Raw genomic sequence first — 22,876 nt, forward strand, 5'->3', positions numbered from 1 at the left:
TTGCTGGCTAGCACCAGGGAAAATCGTCGCAGCCGTTGGGATTGAGCACTCCCGGTTGCCCTGTGCGAGGGTACATAAATAAAAGGACTAGTCTGTCGAAAGAATCCGCGTAGATATTGAAGAAGGGGAAGGGACTGGAGATAGCTGGGACATTTATACAATCAATCTCTGCAAGCTTGTATTGCACTTTCAGAAAATCTGCAGCTCCATCATTTACGGACACAGGAAGAGTAGTCCGTCGGCTCCGACCCGGGAGAGCCCGACAGTCAGAGTGTCTGTATGGCTGTGCAGTCACGGTGTTTTGACAAACCCACAGTATTGGTCCAATCGATCAAGTTATGGCACACTTTGAAATCCTACTTCTGGGAACATTTCCTTTTGCCTGTACAGGCTACCGTACCTCATGCCTAATTCCCAAGCCACTTACGGGCGATTTAAAGATTATTGAAAGGTGCTCCTGAGTAGCTGGTAATCAACTAACGATCACCGGCTTCACCGTAACAGCTCGTCCTTGTCGAAGAACTATGTTGATCTACGATAGGCAATCAGGGATCTAACCAAAAGCGGAGGCCTTTCTGGTATCTCTTCTCGACTGTGGACAGTATAATCCAGGAGTATCTCATCCATGTGTTTCTCGGGGAAACAGCTCGCAGTGTGTGAAGCCCTTGAGAGGGTGTCGCATCGAGGAGACTCTGTTTCGCGTGCTTACAGTCTAATCCTGGCGCATAACCATGCTGCTTCTGTGCTCGAGAAAGTTATAAAAGATATGGCTGGTGATTGATTTGTTGTCAGCTTCTGGTCGTCTCGGTCGTCGACATGCGCTGCTCATTGACCACTTTCGTCACCCTCAGTCTCGCAGTAGCCTCCTTGGCGAGGCCCGCTCTCAGCCCATACAATGTGCATGAGAAGCGCAGCGCCATTCCTGCTGGATGGTCTCAAACTCGAAGGCACGAGAGTGCAGCAACACTTCCTCTGCGCATTGCTCTGAAACAGAATAACCTCGAATTCATCGATGAATATCTTTATGATGTTTCTCACCCGAAGTCATCCAACTATGGCAAGCACTGGAGTGCAGGAGAGATCGCACGAAAATTTTCACCTTCAGAGGAATCTATCTCCACCGTTAGAGACTGGCTTGTTGAGAATGGGCTAGCGAGCGAGCGCATTCGCGTAAGTTCCACCAAAGGTTGGATTAACGTCGATGTTACGGTCGAAGAAGCGGAACGGCTCATGAACACAGAGTATAATGTTTATACTCATGTTTCTGGACAGGAGCACGTCGGTCAGTATCTTCGTAGAGGATACTATTGTGGCACTCACTCACCACTTTTTAGCTTGCGAGGCCTATCATCTCCCTGAGCAGATCAGTGCTCATGTTGATTTTGTCCTGCCCTCCGTCAGCTTCGACGCGAAACTCAAGCGTCGATCTGGAAGTCCGTCGGAAGCCGCTCACTCACTCGGTCAACCTGGTGTAGGAATCACCCCCAAGACTACTGGCACTATTTCACAGCTAGTGACTGAGCTTGAGCAGTGTGACGAGTACATCACTCCGATCTGCTTGAGAGCTCTATATGGACTTGTATACGAACCTGTTTCTACTGACATTAACAGCTTCGGCGTCGGTATGGATTCTATTCCACTGGTAACCATGCGAGCTAATTCATCACCTAGTGGAATACACTCCTCAGGCGTACTTGCAATCCGACCTGCAAATGTTTGCCATGAACTATTCTACTGATCTCATCGGAAAGGAGCCAGTCATGGTTTCCATTGATGGAGGTAATTACCTTAACGTTCTTCTTTGATCAAACCATAAAGACATGTTGCAGGGTATGCACAGACCGAGTACCAAGGTTTCGAATACAACGGCGAGTCGGATCTCGATCTCCAATATGGTATGACGTTGGTCACTGGCAAGCAAAACGTCACTCTTTACCAAACTGGTGACATGGTGGAAGGTAGGATGAGAACAGGAGAAAACGTCGTAAGCATATCGCTGACTTTGTTGACAGGGGCTTCTTTCAACAACTTCCTCGACGCCATTGATGGGTCATACTGTACATTTGAGGGTGGTGACGATTACTCTGAGGACGCCGAATATCCTGACCCATACGGTGGGGGTTATGAGGGTAAGTCCCTGTCTTTCTTCGATCTGAAATACAATAAGCTTGGATGTTTTGATAGGGCCTGAGGACTGTGGTACTGTCACGCCCGCATACGTTATATCAACATCATACGGGTACAATGAGGCCGATCTTACTCCGTTCTATGCTGAGCGCCAGTGCGCAGAGTATGCGAAGCTTGGCTTGATGGGTGTTACCATCTTGTACAGCTCTGGAGATGATGGTGTTGCTGGTAATGGCGATGTTTGCCTGAACCCCGATGGTATATCTTGAGTTCAATTTTCACTTCTATCTTCTCACACGACAACAGGCACTCAGACCGTAAACGGTACAATGTTCAATCCCAGTTTCCCTGGTGTCTGCCCCTACGTCACATCTGTCGGCGCTACCATGGTCAAGCCAGGTGCAAGTGTCCTCGACGCTCAACCTGAAATGGCTTGCATGGAGGTCATCTACTCGGGTGGAGGCTTCAGTAACTACTTCGCGATGCCCTCGTACCAGAAGACCGCTGTCGATTACTATCTGGAAAATTATCCTCCTAACTACCCCGCAACTATGTGGAACTCGACTGGCATGGTAAGTGTGAGAGTGAATGTGATATGTTCAATCAACTAAAGCTAGCCATCAGTCTCGTGCTTTCCCTGACATTGCTGCCAACGGAGCTGTGAGTGTCTGTCACAAGTTGCATGGATACGCGGGGTTTGACGTATATTATTTCCCGTCAGAACTACGTTGTCGCTGTCGACGGTGAATTTGAGCTCGTGTATGGAACGTCCTGTTCTTCACCAGTTAGCGGCGCCATCTTTACGATGATCAACGATGCCCGTCTCGCTGCAGGAAAGAGCCCGATTGGGTTCATTAACCCTACGGTATGTTCCTGCCCTTTTGCCCGCCTCAGTTGATAATTTATGGTGTTAGATCTACTCTACTGATTTCGCAGGTGCTTTCAATGACATTACCGAAGGGTCAAACCCGGGCTGTGGTACCGAAGGTTACAACGCGACCGTTGGATGGGATCCAGTTACTGGTCTTGGTACTCTCAACTTCCCTGTATTGCTCGAGAAATGGCTGGCTCTTCCATAGAATACGAGTATCGCGTTTAATAGTCCTGCAATCAAGCAAATCCGCATTCCTGTGTTTCATAATTGGCTCAATAGAATTTTCTGGTCTTGACCTCTGCCTCCGCCCTACATATCCGACGCTCCGAATCAGATAGCATGGCCAGATGCCTCGAGCTTCCTCTGGCCCCCAGGAAGCTCTGATTTCCAAGTATGGCTCAATCGTATGGTGTGCATCCGAACACGTCCATGTCGTGGGGACGGCATCCACGCACCTACCTATCCCCTACTAACACCCTTTCCATCTATATTCCGGCACACTGAACCAACGTTGATGAGAATGAGTTCATCGTTTGTCACAGTAACTATCACATCGGTTCTGCTTACGGGGTATGCTAGGTTTGTAGAACAAACTGCAAGGACGACGAGGAGTGATAGTGTATCTATGAGCATGGGCTTGGAGAGCAATGGTGTGAAAGAACTTGCTATGATAGTGCATTGTGGAAGATCGTCGGTGGGTACAGGAACGACAGGACGGGTGAAGGGAATGACTGGGAAACATCCTATTCGGAGACAGTAGTCCGCGGCAACCCGAAATAAATCGTATACAATTATGCATAGATACATATATATAGGTCAATCAAATGCAGGCTGTGCACTGAACGAATCCTCGAATCTCAGCAATGGAGCAGCACTGTACTCCTATCCCACGTTAGGTCGATGTCCGATTCATCCAGAGAAACAGAGCTTAAATTAGGATATTTTACCCGGAGGTCTTGTTTGTGTCTTACAAGGCGGTCTTCCGTGGCAGTTCCACTGCGTGACCCAGCTGAATACGACGAGAGTCGCAAATGCTGAATGGTGGAGGGAAGAGGTAGGGTCAAAAGGGCGTCCATTATCACCTGAAACACACAGTTTAGCCCGAAATAGAGGAGGGACGATTTGACATATACCTCAGGGTCCCACGCTTGCGTAACAGCACCAGGAAAGAAGCCTTTTGCTGCAAACACGTATAATGATCGCAGTATTGGGAAGCGAATGCAAATAGCATGGAGCATGAGGGCATCGACATGCGTGACGCTCAACTCCAGCATCTGTACAGTCTTGAGAACCTCCGGATCGCATACACTCACGAGTTTATTGCCACCCGCAAGTGCTCCGTGCAATTCCAAGGGACTCATCGAACCATCAGTGGACACGGGGCGTGTACTCCACAAGTTGAGATGTTCGAGAGCACCAGGGCGAACAAAGTGGGGTAAAAGCTGACGAGGACCTTGGTATTTCGAGAGGGGCTTGAGTGGATTGAAATGCGTAGACAGGGAGAAATTTTCATCTCTGGGAAGGTTGTGTTGGATTTGAGAGGGGCGGGCGAATTTGAGTTCGGCTAGCTCTGGGATGAGATGAAGTATAGGACGGAAAGCGCGCACGACTTCTAAATTGCAAGGTAATGTGAGGCATCGGAGTTGTAGCAGGCCTTGCGATGTGTTTCCTATGAAATTGTTTAGGAGTTGTGAGGCTGCGACTGGGTTGATTATAGAGACGGAACGTATGTGGTCGGGTGAGAAAACAGATAGTCCATGACCGTTCTGACCGTTCCCAAGCATATTTTTGCTATCACAGATGATGGTCAAGTTGGCAAGCCGTAATTTGGGAGATGAAAGCGATAGGACATGTTCCACTGTACAATTGCCTAAGAAAAGGTTCCCTAGGCTTCGTAGCGCGCATAGTTTTGATATCTGGGACTGGCTGAGGTCCACGAACATGAACGATAGCGATTGGAGATTGACGAAAAGCGGTAGGGTATCGAGTAGTATATCCAAAAGCACATTATATGGAATCTCCGTGTTGAGAACAGCACCAACAATATATCGGGGATAAAATTTGCATTCACGAACAGCATGGGCGATGCGTAATGAGGAACAAAATTGTATGCGGCGCTTTGTACGCTTTACAGTTTCGAGACGGTGAATGAAGCGCTGGTTGTTGGCGTCCAGAGAGTAGGGACAGAATGTCAGGGAGCGAAACAAGAGGGGTTGCGCGAGATAACGAAAGGAGTGGCAAGTGAGGGTAACGTCATGAAGGGTTCGGAGAGGAAGATGCTCGAATATTGCCGACCAAAGTTCGGGTGGCAAACCGACTTGGGGTATAATACCGGAGTCCCTGGAAGGTATGTTCATTAACTGGCCCATGACTTCAAAATGCTTCGAATTGGTAAGCTATAATCAAGATGTTGATGGATTATAACTACTTACTTTGAAGCTCGGAACGCAACCAAAGGCAAGGTGGTGTATGTATGTAGTGACTGGCTATGCTTGGGCTATGCCTAGTATGAACTCCGCGCACTCCGCCGTACACGTAATACTAATCAGGGTACTAGCAGGCTAAACTTACCATGATGCGGCAGCGGATGAGATTGAAACGTTGAAACGGGCATGGTCAAAGTGACGCTCAAGGACGTTGTAAACAATTTGGCCGCCTCAAATTTCTATTGATCCTGTTCAGTGGCACAAATAACTCTCCGCCTCGATTCTCCTCGAGCTCAGGGTACCCGGTCCAAGGTTGCTGCGTCGATGAGATTGATGCAGGGTGGAATGCTCTATACTAGTACTAGGATGCGATCAACAAATGATCAGATTCTGCAGGCCTCCTTCAAGTTGTGGCTGCGCACGAACACAAGTTTGTCTTGAAACGTATCTTCTCTTTGTCTTCAACTGGTCAAGCCAAGAGTACGGCAATAATGGTACTCAGAGTAAAATGGGAATTTTCGGTAAAGCTCGGTAAAGCTCGGTAACTTCGGTTAGAAACTGACAATTCAGGCAGGAACAACACGCATAGGACATGCGGCACATCGGCATAGTTTCGGACTTCGAAAACTATGCCTGTCATTCGACCACCACGTCCTCGTCGTTCTGCACGCCTCAAGTGTTTGCAGCCCAAATCTATGGACTACAACCAAGGACCCGTCACCCGTGGCCGAGGAAAATCTCGGAGTACTCGAGGTAACGATCATGCTGCCCAGGCACCCAAGCTCGTCGTGCAGTGGCAGGCGGACCCCTCTCGCACCCAGAGGGTTATCGAGTACCTCCGCAACCATCCAGCAGACTGCCGAGTTCTGTTCTTTTCGGACGGGAAACAATCGCATACCGAGGGTGATCGCCCATCGGGCAAGGATAAACTCTCGGTTTGCTCTGTCGTCGCCCGCCATGTTTTCCAGGCTGATCCTAACTATGCGGCGCAATACGCTGAGGTGCCGGATAAGTTTCGCGACTCGACCAACAATCATATCATGAGGTACGATTTTTCGTATCGATTCACATGTGTACTAACATTCCCTCCAGTCTCAAAAAAAGGTTTCGTGAATGTCACGACAAATTAAACTCGACGGGTGCCGGCGTCATGCCAAACGACGTCGCTCAAAATCTGCACGGTATGTTTTTTATATTTATATTTAATCAGATTAAACTAATAAAAATTACAGCGCAAGTACTACATACGTTCCCGTGGTATGACGAGCTCCTCTCCATCATGGGGACAAACCCTGCTCTATCCGTCAAGACCGTCTCATCACGCCCTGGAACTGATCACGCTGCTAACTTCTTCGCTCTCACCCAAGGTGCCCAGACCTCTGGTCAGGCGCCCTTCGTCCCTGCGCCCTCTGGCCAGGCGTCCTTTGGCTCTGCGCCCTCTGGCCAGGCGCCCTTCAACTCTGCGCCCTCTGGCCAGGCGCCCTTTGGCTCTGCGCCATCTGGCCAAGCGCCCTTTGGCTCTGCGCCCTCTGGCCAGGCGCCCTTTGGCTCTGCGCCATCTGGCCAAGCGCCCTTTGGCTCTGCGCCCTCTGGCCAGGCGCCCTTTGGCTCTGCGCCATCTGGCCAAGCACCCTTTGGCTCTGCGCCCTCTGGCCAGGCGCCCTTTGGCTCTGCGCCCTCTGGCCAGGCGCCCTTTGGCTCTGCGCCCTCTGGCCAGGCGCCCTTTGGCTCTGCGCCCTCTGGCCAGGCGCCCTTTGGCTCTGTGCCCTCTGGCCAGGCGCCCTTTGGCTCTGCGCCTTCTGGCCAGGCGCCCTTTGGCTCTGTGCCCTCTGGCCAGGCGCCCTTTGGCTCTGCGCCCTCTGCGCCCTCTGTTCAGGCGCCCTTTACTGTCCCCCCCTTCGCTTCCTCCTCCTCGCCATCCGGGTACCATCCCTCCCATCCCGGCATCATCGCTCGCTCTCACCCTCCCGCGCCTGCCCCCTCCGAGTCCGATACGTATTGTGACAACAATTACGTCGGCGACGGATACGACGAGGACATGGACATGGACCTTCGCTTCGACGACGTGCCACAGCCGCAGCCTCCCGTAACGTCAAATTACTGGGAAGAGGAGGGTGACGTCACCATCTTGAACAGCCCCCCCAAGCCCAGAGCCTCCAAACGTCGGGCACGTCAGTCTGCATCCCCCTCATCATCTCGTTCCCCCTCGCCCAAGTCATCATCATTCGTCCTTCCCCCGAAATCGCAGACCTCCCTCCACGATAGTCGCGCTGCCTTCGGCAAGCGCGTGTCGAGGACAAGCCGGACCAGCGCCAACTCGCCAAAACCCTCGTCCAGCGGCTCCTCGCTGTCGAAAACGACGATGTCGGCACCTGCCTCCACCTCCCAGACGTCACAACTCCCATCCTCCAAGGGGAAAGGGAGGCAGGTGAAACGGGTGCGGTCGGATCTTCAAGGCGACCTGAACCGGCTCAACGACGAGATCGGAAGCGTCCAGTCGGACCGGATCACTCGGGGCGAGCTCAAGAACGAGCGTTACATGGCGAAGTACAACCTCGCCCGTCAGGTAAATGAGCACAAGTTTTTGCGCGAGGAGCGTGTACACTGCGACAAGGAAGCTGTCGCCACTCATCAGCGCTCCCAGGAAGCGAAGGATACGGAGATTCGCCTCCGCGAAGCGGAGGTGAAGATGCATGCTGCGCTGGCACATGCGCATGCTGAGGAGGCAAGAGCGCTTCAGCTGAAGATTGAGTACCAACGTTTGATGAGCGGTTCTAACTCTTGAGGGTGTTGTTGTAGTCTTACTGTTGTCCTTTTGCATCACATATCTCATGCTGTCCTTCATACTACATATGTTGTTATGTTAACCATTAGTCCTGTTCATGTTATGTTGATAGTTCATGTACTACCAGTTTTCAATGGACCATGATGGTGTTTCCTCTTGGCTTTGAAGGTGTGATGCTTGACATATGTTTTCTTGGATAAGTAATGTTTGATAACCTGAGGAGATGTTAGATGGTACATATAACTAGTACACTTGCTAGGATAAGCACCACAATATTAAGCAAGTGAAGAGACTGACCATCACAGTGCTCTAGGTTTATTAGCTTTCTTTGCAACGCAAAGAAAGCTGATTTCAAACCTAAGCAGCTGTGATGGTCAGTCTCTTCACTTGCTTAATATTGTGGTGCTTATCCTAGCAAGTGTACTAGTTATATGTACCATCTAACATCTCCTCAGGTTATCAAACATTACTTATCCAAGAAAACATATGTCAAGCATCACACCTTCAGAGCCAAGAAAACATATTCAAGTGGAAATTTGTAACTACAACTGCTATCCCTGTCTACGTTGTGCCTTTGAGTGAGGGCTGTCAAACAAGAGATCCATCAACCTCTCACGACGAGCATGACCTGGAGTCCCTTCATATAACCTATCACCTACTTGGTCATTACCATCTGGTCCTTCAGCTGCCTCTTGAGACATAAAGTTTCTAGCCTCTTGACAAGACCACTTGACTGATCCCTGGTCCTCTGTCAGAGCATGTTCTTCTTCAAACCGTATGATCATGTTGTGTAGGATCAGACAACACTGAATCCAATGGACTGCTGTCCGTAAGTCATCTGCTGAATTGATATTCTGTCGGAGATCTCGAAGAGATTGAAACCGCCCTTTCAATGCAGCAAATGCATGCTCCACTCGTACACGGACCTAGATAAATCAAATTTAAATCAGAAAAAAATGGAAAAATAAAGGGACAAACTGTAGAAAGGTGATAATTGAATGTCCTCTGATTTGCTGTCAGCCGTCCATTGCGGGGCTTCTTGAAAGGGGCAATGCACCAGGTGTCCAGTGGATAAGCACTGTCTGCCCAGACCCAGTGGCCAGCTGGAAGAAGTGTGTCATGTTCTTGATAGATACGAGTAGATCTGAATGCGTATGCATCATGGATGCTTCCAGGGTGACCAAGAGAATAATCAACTATGAGAAGATTGTGGGGCATAATGACTGCCTTGAATTTATTTTAATTTTAAACCATGAAATTAAAAAAAAAAAAACATACCTGACAGCCCAGGGAATATTTGGATTTCCTGTCATAAAAAGACTGGTGATAAAATCCAGGTGTCTCATACAGGTCAATTGATGTCCCATCAACAGCTAGGACTCCATTCTGCCACTCAGGGCAAGTGGTCACCCGTGCAGTATATTGCCGAGCAAGCTCAAAGTCCTGTGAATCAGGTGGGGGAAAACCCATGAAGGCATCATGCTGGTCAAGCAGTGCAACCATTATACGATTGGTGCAGTTAACCACAGACCCAACACTAATACCAGCCCATTCAGATACATCCTGGAGAGTGGCAGAATTACCATAGTGGCCGACACGGTTGAGAAAAATAGCAAGTTGAATAGAGATAGGAAGCTGGAGGTTGTTGGAATTGTTATGAAAAATGGGGTGGCCAGAAATGAGATTGAGGATGTCATCGAAAATTTCGGGGTCGACACGTAGTTTACGACGAAATAGATGAGGGCGATGTTCCCCAAAATGGACAAGGAGGTGCAGCTGTGAGGCTCGTGGGATAGGCTCACTGGGTCTATGGAGCACACGTGCCCTCTCTACCTCATCCCGAAGACTTGCAATGGAATCTTGAAGACGGTCGTAGTGAGCAGTGGTATGGTTGATGTCATCATCAGATGAGTCATCAGAGAAAGAGTCGGAGGAAGAACTGGAGAAGCCAGATAAAACTGGAGAAAGAGGAGATGGAGGGGTTAACATGATGCTCATGAAAAGGTCAAGGTCTGAGTCACGGGTAAGATCGAAAGAGTCGAGACTCGAGGCAGAGTCTGTAGTAGACTCGTCGTCCTCCAGAAGATGTTGGTATCGGGCTGTGGCTACTGCAAGTGCAGATACATCGATGTCATGCAGCATTTGTGCACGCTTTGACTGACGAGGCATGTTGGGAATCAGGGGATCAAAACTCCTGTCTATCCCTGGCATATGTGACGCACTTTGCGGCGGAGTTTGAAAATTTCGGCAAATTCCGGTGTTTCAGCTTGCTGTGCTCATGTACCTCGTGATCATCACACCCCCTCACTCAGCACTCAACGACGCTCGCGCGCAGCCCACCTCCCTCAGCGAACCGCCAAGGGCTTCTAACATGCTAGGTACGTACAAACTCCTTCTCAACCGTCCTCCGAAACTCCTTCTCAAACGCCCTCAGCGTCTCCAGGCGTTTCACGCTGCCTACCTCCCTAACCGAGCCTCCAAGCGCTTCTATCGCGCCAGGTACTCCCTCCGAAACTCCTTCTCAACCGCCCTCCCAAACTCCTTCTCAACCGCCGCCCTCCGAAACTCCTTCTCAAACACCCTCCGAAACTCCTTCTCAAACACCCTCCGAAACTCCTTCTCAACTGCCGCCCTCCGAAACTCCTTCTCAAACGCCCTCCGCGTCTCCAGGCGTTTCACGCTGCCCTACTCCCTCACCGAACCCCTAAGCGCTTCCAACACGCCAAGCACTCCCTCACGCAGCACTCAACTCGCGCGCAGCGCACCTCCTCACAGAACCGCCAAGCGCTTCTATCACGCCAGGCACTCCCTCCGAAACTCCTCAAACACCTTCCGCGTCTTCGGGCGTCTCATACCACCTTGTGCCATCCTCCTCCAGTTGACGAGGATCGTTCCAATTTTATTGATGCACGCAGCAGTAGATTTTTTACTTTACAGCACGTACCCTCACTGTTACATGTAGATATCGACTTAGTATTTTTTTTCTTGAAATCTTATCTACTTTGCCTATGCTACTTTCGTTTCACTAAGTGTCGTTTGAATGTCCGACATCGTGCCGATGCATATGCCGAGTCTTACTGCTCGAGTTTTGTCCATCTCTAACCGAGAGTTAGCGACATTTAGCGACTTTAGCGACGATTAGCGACGATTAGCGACGTTTAAATTTTTACTCTGAGTACCTCTAATGAACTGCACTGCAAGTAACTGCCGTATGGTACAGCATGTGCGTTCCTCATGATTTGTGCGTTTCCAGCCTAGGACTACTTAACAGGGAATTTTTCATTGGTCGGTAATTAATTAATTGCTAATCAGAGTTCTAGCGCCGATCATATGCATAAACGCTTCCGTAGAGCTCGGTCACTGAGACAGCACTCCTCAAACAGCACAATAAACCAAGGCTCAATCAGTTGTGAATATAGTCTTGCATGTTGTCAAGTTAGAATCGACAAAATATATGGTATGACACCAAATCACTGGTGAAAATTTTGACCATCAAATCGAGATTTGACACGCTCATATTATTCTAAAAAATAATCACTGTAGCTATGATATTATATTCTCGTCAGAATCTAGACCATAACGGTTTTTGCTAAAGCCTAATAAGGAGATGATAAGGTGCCCACCTCATCGAATGGCTGCGAATGTACTTGTTTAGTTGCACTGTATTTCTATATGGGAAAAATGTACTGGAGCCCCAGAGTTGTATGTAGTATATACAAAAAGTCATTTTCGACCCACGATGAATGTGTGAGCGCCGGGTCGCGGCCCCTGAAGGCCTGAAGCTTGCTTGGACATCAATGCATCTTGATCAAGGCTCTGTCCTTTGGGGAAGGATGTGTCCGACGGCAGTGTTGATCAGGCAGGATTCAGCCTGATCATCGTCGCATCATTAAGCCGATGATAATCAAGGAAGTTTCAACCCCAGACCACAGCTAACTGGCTATTAGTAACACTATCAGGAAGTTCAGTAAAACCAGCTTCCAATCGAAGTCTAGAAGTAAACCTGCGAACTACCTATGCTTCCCGAAGATGTGACTCAGGAGTCTGGTTTCGTGACAAGCGTGACGTGCTTTGTGTACTACGCCTATCAGTTCGCACGACGACAAATAAAACCACACAAAGTAATTTAGGTGTAGGCAAAGAGCGTTACTGCCACTGGTTAAGAGTTCTGACTGAGCCCTTTCTTTCTTGCGGCGCGTTCCCCTAAATCTACACTTCACGCGCATTGACGGCTCTTAACGATGTCTACTTGGACGCCGCAGCCTGCAGGTCTACAAGAGATCCTGCAGACTATACGCGACTCAACTGATACGCAAGGCAATGTACAACGAGCAATCACTCATGTATGCATTTTCCTTGCCATGATCTGCAGCGCGTTAACATCCGCTTAAATAGAAATTGAACACCTTTACACGTGTACCAGATTATATTGCATATCTGGCTTACATCTTAACCGCTCTCCCCCAAGAGGAAGACCAAATCCGCACGATAGCTGGATATCTATTGAAGAACAATGCACGTCTACTCCTTAGCGTATCTCCGGAGGTAGCCGAATATGCAAAGTCGGCTGTTCTTCAAGCCTTCGTCAGCTCTCCTCCTTTGATAAGGAATGCTGCCGGTCATGATATTGTTGCATTCCTTGGTGCTCTTGAACCTAGAAATTGGCCAGATTGCTTGCAGCAGTTGGTGAATATGCTAGATTCGCCTGATCCAGCTCTCCAGGAGGTGAGTGTCCGAGTGATGATATTCCAAGGCTGGAACATGGGATCGCGTCGGAGCAAGTGCCTCCACATGAATTTCGAGGCACCTGACAGTCGGGAAAAGCCTATGCGAGTGCAGCTCTGGCTCTTCGGCAGCTCTCCTTATCGAATGTCGCATTTAATCGAACGTGACTTCATGCTGAACCCGAACGGTCCCAAACCACGCGACGTTCATATCCCATGATTATCTGTGTCACTGTTCGATTGTGAATACTGAAAATTACCACGCAGGCTGCTTTCAGCGTTTTCGAGAAAGCTTGCGAGGATTTTCCTCGCAAAATGGATGTTGAGATTAATGGAACGCGTCCTCTGGATTACATGATCCCCAAGTTCCTCGTGCTATCTGAGCACCCAATGCCGAAAATGCGGTCACATGCCGTTGCCTGTCTTTCATATTTCGTGCCGATTAATTCTCAATCCCTTTTTGCCCACATCGATGCCTTCATCGCCTGCCTATTCAAGCGCGCATCTGACGAGGATCCATCTGTCCGAAGACACGTCTGCCAGGCTCTTGTATTGCTTCTTGCAGCCCGCCCCGAGAAGTTGATGCCGGAAATGTCGAATGTCGCAGAGTACATGTTATACTCGACCAAAGATAAGAATGAAAGCGTGGCCCTCGAAGCCTGCGAGTTCTGGCTCACTTTCGCCGAGGATCCTGACCTCGCAGCATTCCTCCATCCTCTCCTAGGACGAGTTGCTCCAGTATTGCTCGATTGCATGATTTACGGAGAGGATGATCTTCTCTGGCTTGATGGCGACACAGAAGATACCAATGTCCCTGACAAGGAAACTGACATCAAGCCACGTCATTACGGGGGCAAAACACACGGTCTGGATCGGGACCAAGCACAAGCTAATGGACAGGAGCGGAAGCGAGGCGCGTACGGGGAGGAGACATTGGACGATGAGGATGAGGACGACTACGATCTTGATGACGATGATTTTGCTGATGAGATGTCTACGGAGTGGAACTTGAGGAAATGTGCTGCTGCTGCGCTGGATGTGCTGGCTGTGAGGTTCGGGCCCGAGTTACTGAACGTGCTTCTGGGTCCTTTAAAGAATAAACTCTGGAGTGCTGAGTGGTTAGAAAGGGAAAGTGGCATATTGGCATTAGGCGCCATGGCAGAAGGTGCTAATGCTTCTTTCTTATCTGGTGGTCGTATATTGATTTTATTCCTCAAGGCTGCATTGATGCAATTGAACCTCATTTGACAACCCTCGTCCCGTATCTAATCAACACACTTAACGACCCTAAGGTATGCCGTTACCCCCTTACTGTGTGGGACGATTGACCAATGAGTGTATAGCCTCTTGTTCGGTCAATTGCCTGCTGGACATTGGGTCGGTATGCAAGCTGGTGTACGCAACCTATATCGGAGCAACATAAGAACACGTACTTCGTCCCGACCATGGAAGGTGTACGTATTTTCTACTTCGCATGTGATTGCGATGACTTAAAACGACTCCAGCTCTTGCGAATGGTTCTGGACGACAACAAACGTGTACAAGAAGCAGGATGTAGCGCATTCGCAACGTTAGAGGAAGATGCTGGGCCTGAGCTCGTACCCTATTTGGAACCTGTCCTCCGGAATCTGGTGTTTGCGTTCGAAAAATATCAGCACAAGAACACGCTTATACTGTATGATGCTGTTGGCACATTGGCCGACGCTGTCGGTAGGGCATTGCAGAATCCCGCATATGTGGAAATCTTGATGCCCCCTCTGACGTCTCGATGGGCCAAACTGTCGGACAATGACGATGACTTGATTCCGCTTCTTGAGGTATGACCTCGATCGATTTGTTAGTACTTTGAGTTCTCATGCTTTGGTATCCCAGTGCATTGCGTCCGTCACAATTGCCATGGGACCGGCATTTTCCCCTTACGCACTACCCGTCTTCCAGCGCTGCGTGAACATTATCCACCAATCCTTACTCATGTATCAAGCATACCAGCAGAGCCCCGACCTCGATGAGCCTGACAAATCTTTCCTTGTGGTGTCACTGGATCTCTTATCGGGCCTTGCCCAGGGCATGGGCATGCATCTGGAAACTCTCATTGGGCAGACAAGTCCGAACCTTCTGCAGCTACTGACGGTGTGTCTCAAACACCCTCAGGCACCGGTCCGTCAGAGTGCGTATGCTCTCGTCGGAGACCTTGCGATGGGCTGCTTCCAGCTCCTACGCCCTCATCTGCCTGCCATCATGGCGGAGCTTATCGAACAACTTGACCCTGAGCCTAAGGTCGAGTTTATCAGTGCATGCAATAACGCAGCTTGGTCTGTCGGGGAAGTAGCACTGCGCTATGGGCGTGGTGAGTAGACTTGCCCATCCTCAATATTGAGTCACTAAACACGCCATTTTCTAGATGACCTGGAGTTCCAGCAATGGGTTAACCCCCTTATTGCGCGTCTCATTCCTATCTTGCTGCACCCGAAGGCTCCACGCAGCCTTCACGAGAACGCTGCTGTGTCCATTGGAAGGATTGGGCTGATGCACCCCAGTATTGTCGCTCCCCATTTGCCTGAGTTTGCACAAGCATGGTGCTTAGCCTTGTATGAGATTCGTGATAATGAAGAGAAAGACTCTGCGTTCCGTGGTCTATGCACTCTTGTGCAGACCAACCCAGCGGGCATTGCTAAGGTTTGTCAAAATTCCCACTTTTTTAGTGTGCGCTAACACTGTTTTTTCTAAACGCAGAGTCTTCTCTGGTTCTGCAATGCCATCATCAGGTGGCATCAGCCCTCCGCAGAGCTGAATTCGATGTTCCAACAGCTTTTGTCCGGTTTCAAGCATCACGATGAAGCAGGTTGGGCCGCACAGGTTTCGAGCTTCCCTCCTGTGATCCAGGAGCGCCTTGCTACGCGATATGGTGTATAGTTTACTCTTGTGACGTATGTATCACCAAAATAACCCAACATCTCATTGTATTTCGGCACCCTTTTGTTCATTGTGTCCTATCTCTGTTGTTCTGGGATCTTCTAGTAGCAGTAGTATTTCTTTCATCAGCAATTTGCGTGTGCGTCTCTGTAGTTACATAAATACCTACGTCCTCTCGCTCAGTCTGCCTCTTGTATATCTTTTACGTAGCATTAGTCGTAGTAGTAGTAGTACTTAGCTCTTTTCTGTCATCAGCATTACACTTTAGTAGATAGTAGTATGTAGTAGATACATATCCCGTACAAACACTGAGTTCCACTGACATCAATACGATACAATCCTGATAGGATCAAAATTCGGTCCCTAAGACCTGCAAACCCGTCTCAGTGATTTCATTGAATGAAGTCAGAATGTACATGAGCTCGACATAATCTCTCAGAACCGCCTCCGGTTCTCATAACCCAAGCCCCCAAATGCAGAACCACCATAGCCCCTCCTCTTATTAAGCGTGTAGGTTTTATACCCATACGAAGCACCCACACAGACGGCCACAAAGAGCAGTATTTTGAAGATGAAGCCGAGCCACGAGCCGCCCTGCGACTCAGCTCCGGACTTGCGCGAAAACGTACCCTTCCCACTAGCGCCAAACTTGTTGCGCTGCGCATCAGAGGCCGACAGAATTGCGGACCACGTCGTCACAGAAATGACACTAAGGAGCGTGTTAGCAGGAGGCACCTGTTGGCGAATGCAAGACGTACTCATGTGAATCAAATACTTCGCCTGTCATTGCGGTTATGCCGATGTATGGAGCGGGGGGAAGACTTATGCCTGTGAGGCGGAAACAGTCAGACCAATCATCCCCTGGGTGTTTGTTAGTGTTGATTCTCTAATCAAAAGAAATGTACGCACAGGCTCGATAGTGGACTTTGACCTATCTTACAATTGCGTGAGAAAAAGCGATGACAGTGCAAGCATCCAGACGCACATCAAGATAGGTATCCTTCACGTAGGTGATCTTGAGCTTCGTGATCACGTTCGTACGACGGAAATTGGCTGAACACGATCCTAGGCTGTTGGCCTCACCATCATGCGCTTGGTCGTAAGGCGTCTGACCATCTCCCAACATTGCAATAACTCGGGGAAAGCCATACGGATGCCGGGAGTTCGCATAACTGCATCATAAGTGAGAAGGGCAACATCAGACATAACAGTTCGGTGACTTACGTGTCCAAAAAGACACCAAGCCCTTCGAAGTTATCTGGGAGGGAAACAATGTCAAATCAAGGTGACCATAGTAAGACTAGAACTGACCTTTACTACCGAAGACAGGACCTGGTTCAGCTCGGTCCTTTGTGAGCCAGATAGCCATTCCATCTCCGTACAAGTGGGTTGATTCACCAGTGACCTAATAGCCTGTTTGGACACGCTGAAAAATCAGAATATTGCCGCTTACTTTGAATTCTACCTCAACGATAAAATTGGAAGCAGTCAGTGGCATGCGTGACCAGAGCCATCCCTAATGCAAAACATGAATTAAAGAGAAGCTCGGTTAACGTGTCTAGCACACCATTTGAGATGGGCGAGCGCGCGCGAGACGAATGTGTTTGTTGGTGTTCTACGTGACGTTAGAATACAAGAGGTCGCGAAGACTGACTGGGCTCACAATATATGCATCTGCACCGAAATCCCACCAACTAAAAGTTAAGGTGTAAGACTGCATCTTAAGGGCATAACATATTTGTCTCACCGATTTTGCAGGTCCTGATCAATGTATGGAGGAAATATTGAATGCGTCCGAAGCTGTATGGTCTTGGATAGATGAAAATAATGAGATATTCTGGCTTTGTCCACTGACAGAGAAGTGAAGCAAGCCCAAAACAAGGTTGTTCCTGCTCACACGTCATAAATGTTACAACTCACTCGGTCAATCGTTTTGTTGTTCACCGTTGTGTCCGTTTTACCGAGGACACATGGGAAGCTTGTAAAAAGTATATATGCAAGATAGCATACGGGAAAGTAGCATATCATTGCGACTCGTAAGCTGAAAAAAGAATGTGGAGGTCTCGGAGTCGTGTGCGGGATGCTTGCCGCAACCTACAATGTTACACTCAAGTGCCGCGATGCCGGTATGCTTCAAAGTCCGCCGAAAATGAAAACATGTACAAGCAACACGACTCAGACGCGGCGGCATGCACTACTAGAACGATATCAATCGTAACGGCGCGGGTGCCAGTCCCCGATTCCTTTGGATCGCGTGTCGAATTGTTGAGTCTTGCGTGCTGATCTGTTAGTCAGTGGAAACATCATTCGTTTTTCAAGCGAATATTGTTGTCGAAAACTCTACTCAATTGAATCTAACATGATGTGCGTGCCAAGTGCGTGCTAATCTGTTACAGCAGTCAGCCAAAGCCACGTTCGTTTCTTGTGCGGTTACTCTCGTCGAACGCAAAGGTATACGAAGGACTCTTCCCGTCCAAGCGATCACTCGCATACATGATCTTCCATCAGTTGGATCTGGGGACCACGACCGACTAGTACCTACGTCACACACTCTGCAATCATGGTCGGCTCGCCGCAAATTCTAATTCCCGTGGACGAGCAATATTCCATATGGACAGCACCTCACTAGTACTGGTGGTTCTCTTCACGACGCTGAGGCTTGTTCTTTAGTTCTTGTTCCAATGCCTCGACACCAGCACCTTCTTTCGAATGATCTTCAATGTCACGTACACCTACTTCAATGTCGGCTGAAGACATCAATTTTCTTCTACTTTTACTGTATACAAGTTGAATGACATGAGGCCTGAGCCCGAGGTCTTCTATCAATGCTACAGTAATTTCATCGAGAGTCCGGTCAAGGCGTTAGGAGAATTTGTATAAAAGTGAGCACATCCATCAACTCCGCGACAAACTGTATATCGTGCGGTCAAGCACTGCAAACGCGAAAGAGATGAGACTCACTATTGTGACATGCTCAGTCTGCCAAGCTCATCTGGACTTTCAAGGTTTCACGCAGTACGTGGTAGAACTTCCGGACTGGTACAAGGCGCAAAGGTGAGTCGTAGGGTTGAATTTCGAATGCAATCATACTCACAGCAGGTTTACAGAGAAAGTCACCGCAGCATGCCATGCCAATCGAGCTGCTCTTGCCACAAACATTGCCTACGGTCGCACATTGCTGTGCGGTGACAGACACAGATCTTGTCAAAGCTGCGACGACTGCGACGACTCGGAGGAATGAGAAATGCATGGCTCGTGCTAGGTTATATGGGATGTGTCAAGAAAAACAGTGGCTCTGATTCTGCCAGTAGCGGCCTTGCTCTTATATCCTATCGGAAAAAACGTTTTTGCAAAGTAAGCTTGGCATTTGTATCAGAATGGGTGCGCTTTCCAGCGAACTTGAGGGTGAGAGTATAGGCAGAACCGAAGGTTGGCGGATAAACAATCCAGAGCATGTGGACCGTAGATCAGTGCATACCTCAGTGGACGTGATGGAGGTAGGACTGCCGAGGAAAAACAGTATTTGAATGTCAAGATGTCCGAGACGGAAACCGGTGACGACCGTGACGACACCGGATGTGGTGTCGAAGGTGCCAAGTCATCTGCAAACCTGTGAAATGAACGCTTAAAAGATCTGTGCCGGTACTAGGGCGCACATATGCACCATATTGTTGGTGGTTGGGCAGCATCATGATATTATCGAAGAACTGCAGAGGATGAGGAGGTACGAGGTGTGCTGCTGCCTGCTGGTTCGGAGGGCGCGCTGATGAAGATCCATTTAGTGCGAAAGGATTTGCAAACCCACCAGGTGCTGCAGACCATGCTCGGACTGTCTTTCGTGCGCGTTTTGAGGTCCCAAAAATGGAACATCCGATGCCGGATGAAGCTCACGGGGTATACACCTCACCACGAGAATCACTGGAAAAACTGCTCATCAAAACAAAGCCCTCCTAGGAGTCGGGGAATCGGATACCAGGTCATGGGATGGACACAGAAGACTCCTACTCAAGGGTCCATGATGTCCAATTGTCCCTCGATTACTGTACAAGTGTATCCGCACGTCCACCACTGTTTGCACATCTTCAAGTGTCTTATTACACGCAGATCGACGGTCAAAAATTAACAGTCACGGCAAGGTATCAGTAAATCGGTGAATCCTTGATATTGAAGTATAGCACGATTGATTCTGCTCTCTCCGAATATTAATTTATATACTCTGAACAAATACAAAGACAGGATATTACTGCGAGTAGTAAACGTAATAGCTAGCGCTTCATTCCAAGATGGGACTATCATAGAGAAACTGGAGAGGTACCAGAAGAAAGAAGAAAGGTATCCATATCCATCAAGAAGATGACATCTCCGACATAACCTCCTCCAGCTTGTACCTCTTCAAGGTAGCATGGAATTTGACATACCCATCGAAAAATGCGACATAAGCGTTATATGCCACAGGACGCGGCCTTAGAAATTCGAGGGCATTGTGATGTGCTCGTACAGTTTTCTCGATAAGATCAGAGAGAGCGTCCTGTTTGGTGAGAGCACGAGATGCTGCCATAAGTGACAGGTAGTTGACGGTCTCGCAATCGATCTCCTCTTTGTAGTATGACAATATATCACTAGTAAATCATGGCAGGTTAGAGAGGTTAATAACAAATCATACATTTACTCACTTTGTGTGGTTTATCACTATGGCCAGATCCGGTATACATTGAACGTATTCCCGAAGCGGGAGTGTGGAAGGGAAGATGCAGAGTCCGTACGTAGTCGACAAGCCTGATAGCAGTCTAGAATACTCGGGGTACGAGGGAGCCTGCAGCGAGATCTGTTCACACAAAGGAGTAAGGATCGAAGTCACCTCTGTGGAGAAATAACATACCGGCATATCTTTGGTCTCATTGTCAAGTAAGCTGGAAGTCATGAAGTCGAGCGAGGACGTGACGATCAAATTTGAGACCGGTGCGGGATAGTGGCAAGCGACCTCCCGCAAGAGCTCATCAAGCGCATTCATAACTGGATGCCCATGTGGCTGGCAATTCATGAACCGCTCGTTGAAACAGTACAAATGCACTAGATCTTCTGCCTTGGTCATGTCGTCGATGCAAGTGGCTACGGCGGTGAAGAGGCAGATCCATATCTTGGTTGCACGGTCTGGGAGGTGGATGTAAGCGTTGGACATTATGGCCACGCCAACGGCCATGTATGGGAGGATGGCATCCATTGGATAGCCGCGGTTGATGGCTTCCTCAGAACATTCGGATAACCACGCTTCGTCGAGTGTGATATTCTTATATTGCAAACCGCAACGTTGAAGAAATTGGGCAACGGACTGGCGGATGCGTGCTAGAGCCTATACTCGCCATTAAAATGGGGATATGAAAGCGTATCAAAACACAAGCACGTACTTCGCTATCGAGGGTGGATGCGGACAGGTTGTTCATGGTCATTGTGAAAACTTGTAGAGAAGATTGGTGGGGGAATGGCTGAAATGGACTGTATGTGCCCTGTACTTATACTCTACGATGTACATCGATTTATTGACGAACAAGAGTCTTGTATGCTACGCAGGGCCCGTCCCGGTACCCGAGACTAAAGCTTAGAGCTTGGGAGGTGTCAGTGGTCGTTAACGTTGTTGCAACTATGACCGGAGATCCTTCGCGCCCGATAGAATCAGATGACACGCTGGTCCTTTCGAAGCGGCAACGTATGTGGGGGAACAATGCCTCCATCCCCAATCTCACTGTGGTGGGTTAGTGGGGATTGCCGGGCCGCTGTGCTATAAATACTGGGTCCGTTGAAGCGAACAGTGAACCGGTAAGCGATTGTGATAATCGCGTGCTTATATACATGGTTTCGTGCCAACCGGGTTCAGCAGAAAGGTGCGCCGAGAACCAAGGCAAGGGAGTGTATGACTAAAAAACTTTTGTGCCCAAAACTTGCCATTGCATTCTTCGTCCAATGATAAATCTGAATACTTGTCCAACGCTGGTTCATGACTCGGAACAGCTCTCGGAGGAGCGGTTGGTTCAATACGAATTGGGAGAGCACTCGGTATCTTCAAAAGCCCTAGTAGCCGCTGCCTCCGTAACGGGATCGTCGAAGCAACGAGAGCCTTTCGTGATGGAAATTCTTCAATATTAAGCGCAGAGATCTACTAATAGTACCCACAGCACCTACCCAATTAAGGATTCAAGCTAAGGTTTGACGTTTGACTACGAGCCTAGACTAATGTTTACTTCAGGCGCCAACGTTGAACGCGGTATCCGGTATACGGGTACAGTCAAGCATTGCAGGATAGCACACATACCAAACATCATCATGATCGCAATCTCTCGGTCGTAGTAAGATGTATACAAACATGCATCTAGTATTAGCAAGCAGAGCCGAGGAAGCCCGGGAGAACCGCACAAGTCCATGCACCAGGGTTCCATTAATATTGTATGATGGACACCCTACAAGTGTAGCACACGGCACGCTCAGTGACCTGCTTGCCAGCCTTCTCGCTAGCGGAAAACATCTCTTACGTGACAAAATCTGCCTAGTGCCCGACATGGGCAGAAGGTGCCCTGGTAGGACTCGCGTGCCAGGGTCGGGACTCGGACTCTTAGTACAGCAGGGGTGCGGGTCGGCTGGGTAGCACCCGGGCACTGTATATGGACTTTGGTTACCTTTTACTTCAGTGCTCAAGCGCTCAGTGGTTAGTGCGGGGGGCAGAACTACTTGAGGTCACTTCTGCCGGTTACGATACCATTACCACCGGGAGAGCTGGCAAAACTCTAGGCTATGCATGTAGACTATGTGTACGATATGACATCATGTGTATCACCCCGTCCGAGTGTAATAATTTAACCACCTTAACCTCATTGTTCGCTCGGCATATATATGTACCCGATCCAACTCGTCAACATGAAAAGCATGAGGGAACTGGCCAATCTGAGGCTATTCCACGTAAAAGTACTCTGGGGCCAAAGTACAGGGGCTTAGCAGGTAGCTACGAGTGGAGTTTCAATATTCAATGTGATCGCAC

General features: G+C 49.0%; 5 protein-coding genes across 5 annotated transcripts; 2 read left to right on the top strand and 3 right to left on the bottom strand.

Moving 5' to 3' along the window:
* Positions 1–806: 806 nt before the first annotated feature.
* Positions 807–3,206, top strand: F5891DRAFT_1276462 (peptidase S8/S53 domain-containing protein; the record flags this gene model as incomplete). Its single annotated transcript, XM_041370234.1, has 10 exons — positions 807–1,282; positions 1,335–1,622; positions 1,672–1,779; positions 1,830–1,958; positions 2,013–2,129; positions 2,185–2,385; positions 2,434–2,699; positions 2,752–2,787; positions 2,849–2,992; positions 3,042–3,206. The coding sequence occupies exons 1-10, from the start codon at positions 817–819 to the stop codon at positions 3,204–3,206; spliced, it is 1,920 nt and encodes a 639-aa protein (XP_041228874.1). The 5' UTR covers positions 807–816.
* Positions 3,207–3,771: 565 nt separating this feature from the next.
* On the bottom strand, positions 3,772–5,503 carry F5891DRAFT_1018635 (uncharacterized protein). The gene is made up of 3 exons (XM_041361043.1): positions 5,434–5,503; positions 4,135–5,382; positions 3,772–4,083 (listed from the first exon to the last, which is right to left on the bottom strand). Exons 2-3 carry the CDS (start codon positions 5,368–5,370, stop codon positions 3,859–3,861), a joined length of 1,461 nt encoding a protein of 486 aa, XP_041228875.1. The 5' UTR covers positions 5,371–5,382; positions 5,434–5,503; the 3' UTR covers positions 3,772–3,858.
* A 6,849-nt stretch (positions 5,504–12,352) lies between these two features.
* Positions 12,353–16,209, top strand: F5891DRAFT_1018636 (armadillo-type protein). Its single transcript, XM_041361044.1, has 9 exons — positions 12,353–12,555; positions 12,608–12,937; positions 13,204–14,101; positions 14,155–14,228; positions 14,280–14,390; positions 14,442–14,753; positions 14,809–15,283; positions 15,338–15,612; positions 15,670–16,209. The coding sequence occupies exons 1-9, from the start codon at positions 12,454–12,456 to the stop codon at positions 15,847–15,849; spliced, it is 2,757 nt and encodes a 918-aa protein (XP_041228876.1). The 5' UTR covers positions 12,353–12,453; the 3' UTR covers positions 15,850–16,209.
* On the bottom strand, positions 16,210–17,948 carry F5891DRAFT_1018639 (legume-like lectin family-domain-containing protein). Its single transcript, XM_041361045.1, has 11 exons — positions 17,770–17,948; positions 17,597–17,658; positions 17,513–17,543; positions 17,417–17,464; positions 17,303–17,365; positions 17,161–17,254; positions 17,074–17,107; positions 16,835–17,021; positions 16,759–16,780; positions 16,608–16,710; positions 16,210–16,558 (listed from the first exon to the last, which is right to left on the bottom strand). The coding sequence occupies exons 1-11, from the start codon at positions 17,875–17,877 to the stop codon at positions 16,285–16,287; spliced, it is 1,026 nt and encodes a 341-aa protein (XP_041228877.1). The 5' UTR covers positions 17,878–17,948; the 3' UTR covers positions 16,210–16,284.
* Positions 17,949–20,194: 2,246 nt separating this feature from the next.
* F5891DRAFT_947396 (terpenoid synthase) lies at positions 20,195–21,190 on the bottom strand (the record flags this gene model as incomplete). The annotated part of the gene is made up of 3 exons (XM_041374741.1): positions 20,195–20,468; positions 20,523–20,674; positions 20,729–21,190. Coding segments are annotated over 3 exons (888 nt in total), but the record flags the coding sequence as incomplete, so codon positions are not given.
* Between the last annotated feature and the right edge of the window lie 1,686 nt (positions 21,191–22,876).

The sequence above is a fragment of the Suillus fuscotomentosus genome (genome assembly GCF_016647785.1).
Source record: "Suillus fuscotomentosus strain FC203 chromosome Unknown F5891scaffold_13, whole genome shotgun sequence".
NCBI classification, from domain to species: domain Eukaryota; kingdom Fungi; phylum Basidiomycota; class Agaricomycetes; order Boletales; family Suillaceae; genus Suillus; species Suillus fuscotomentosus.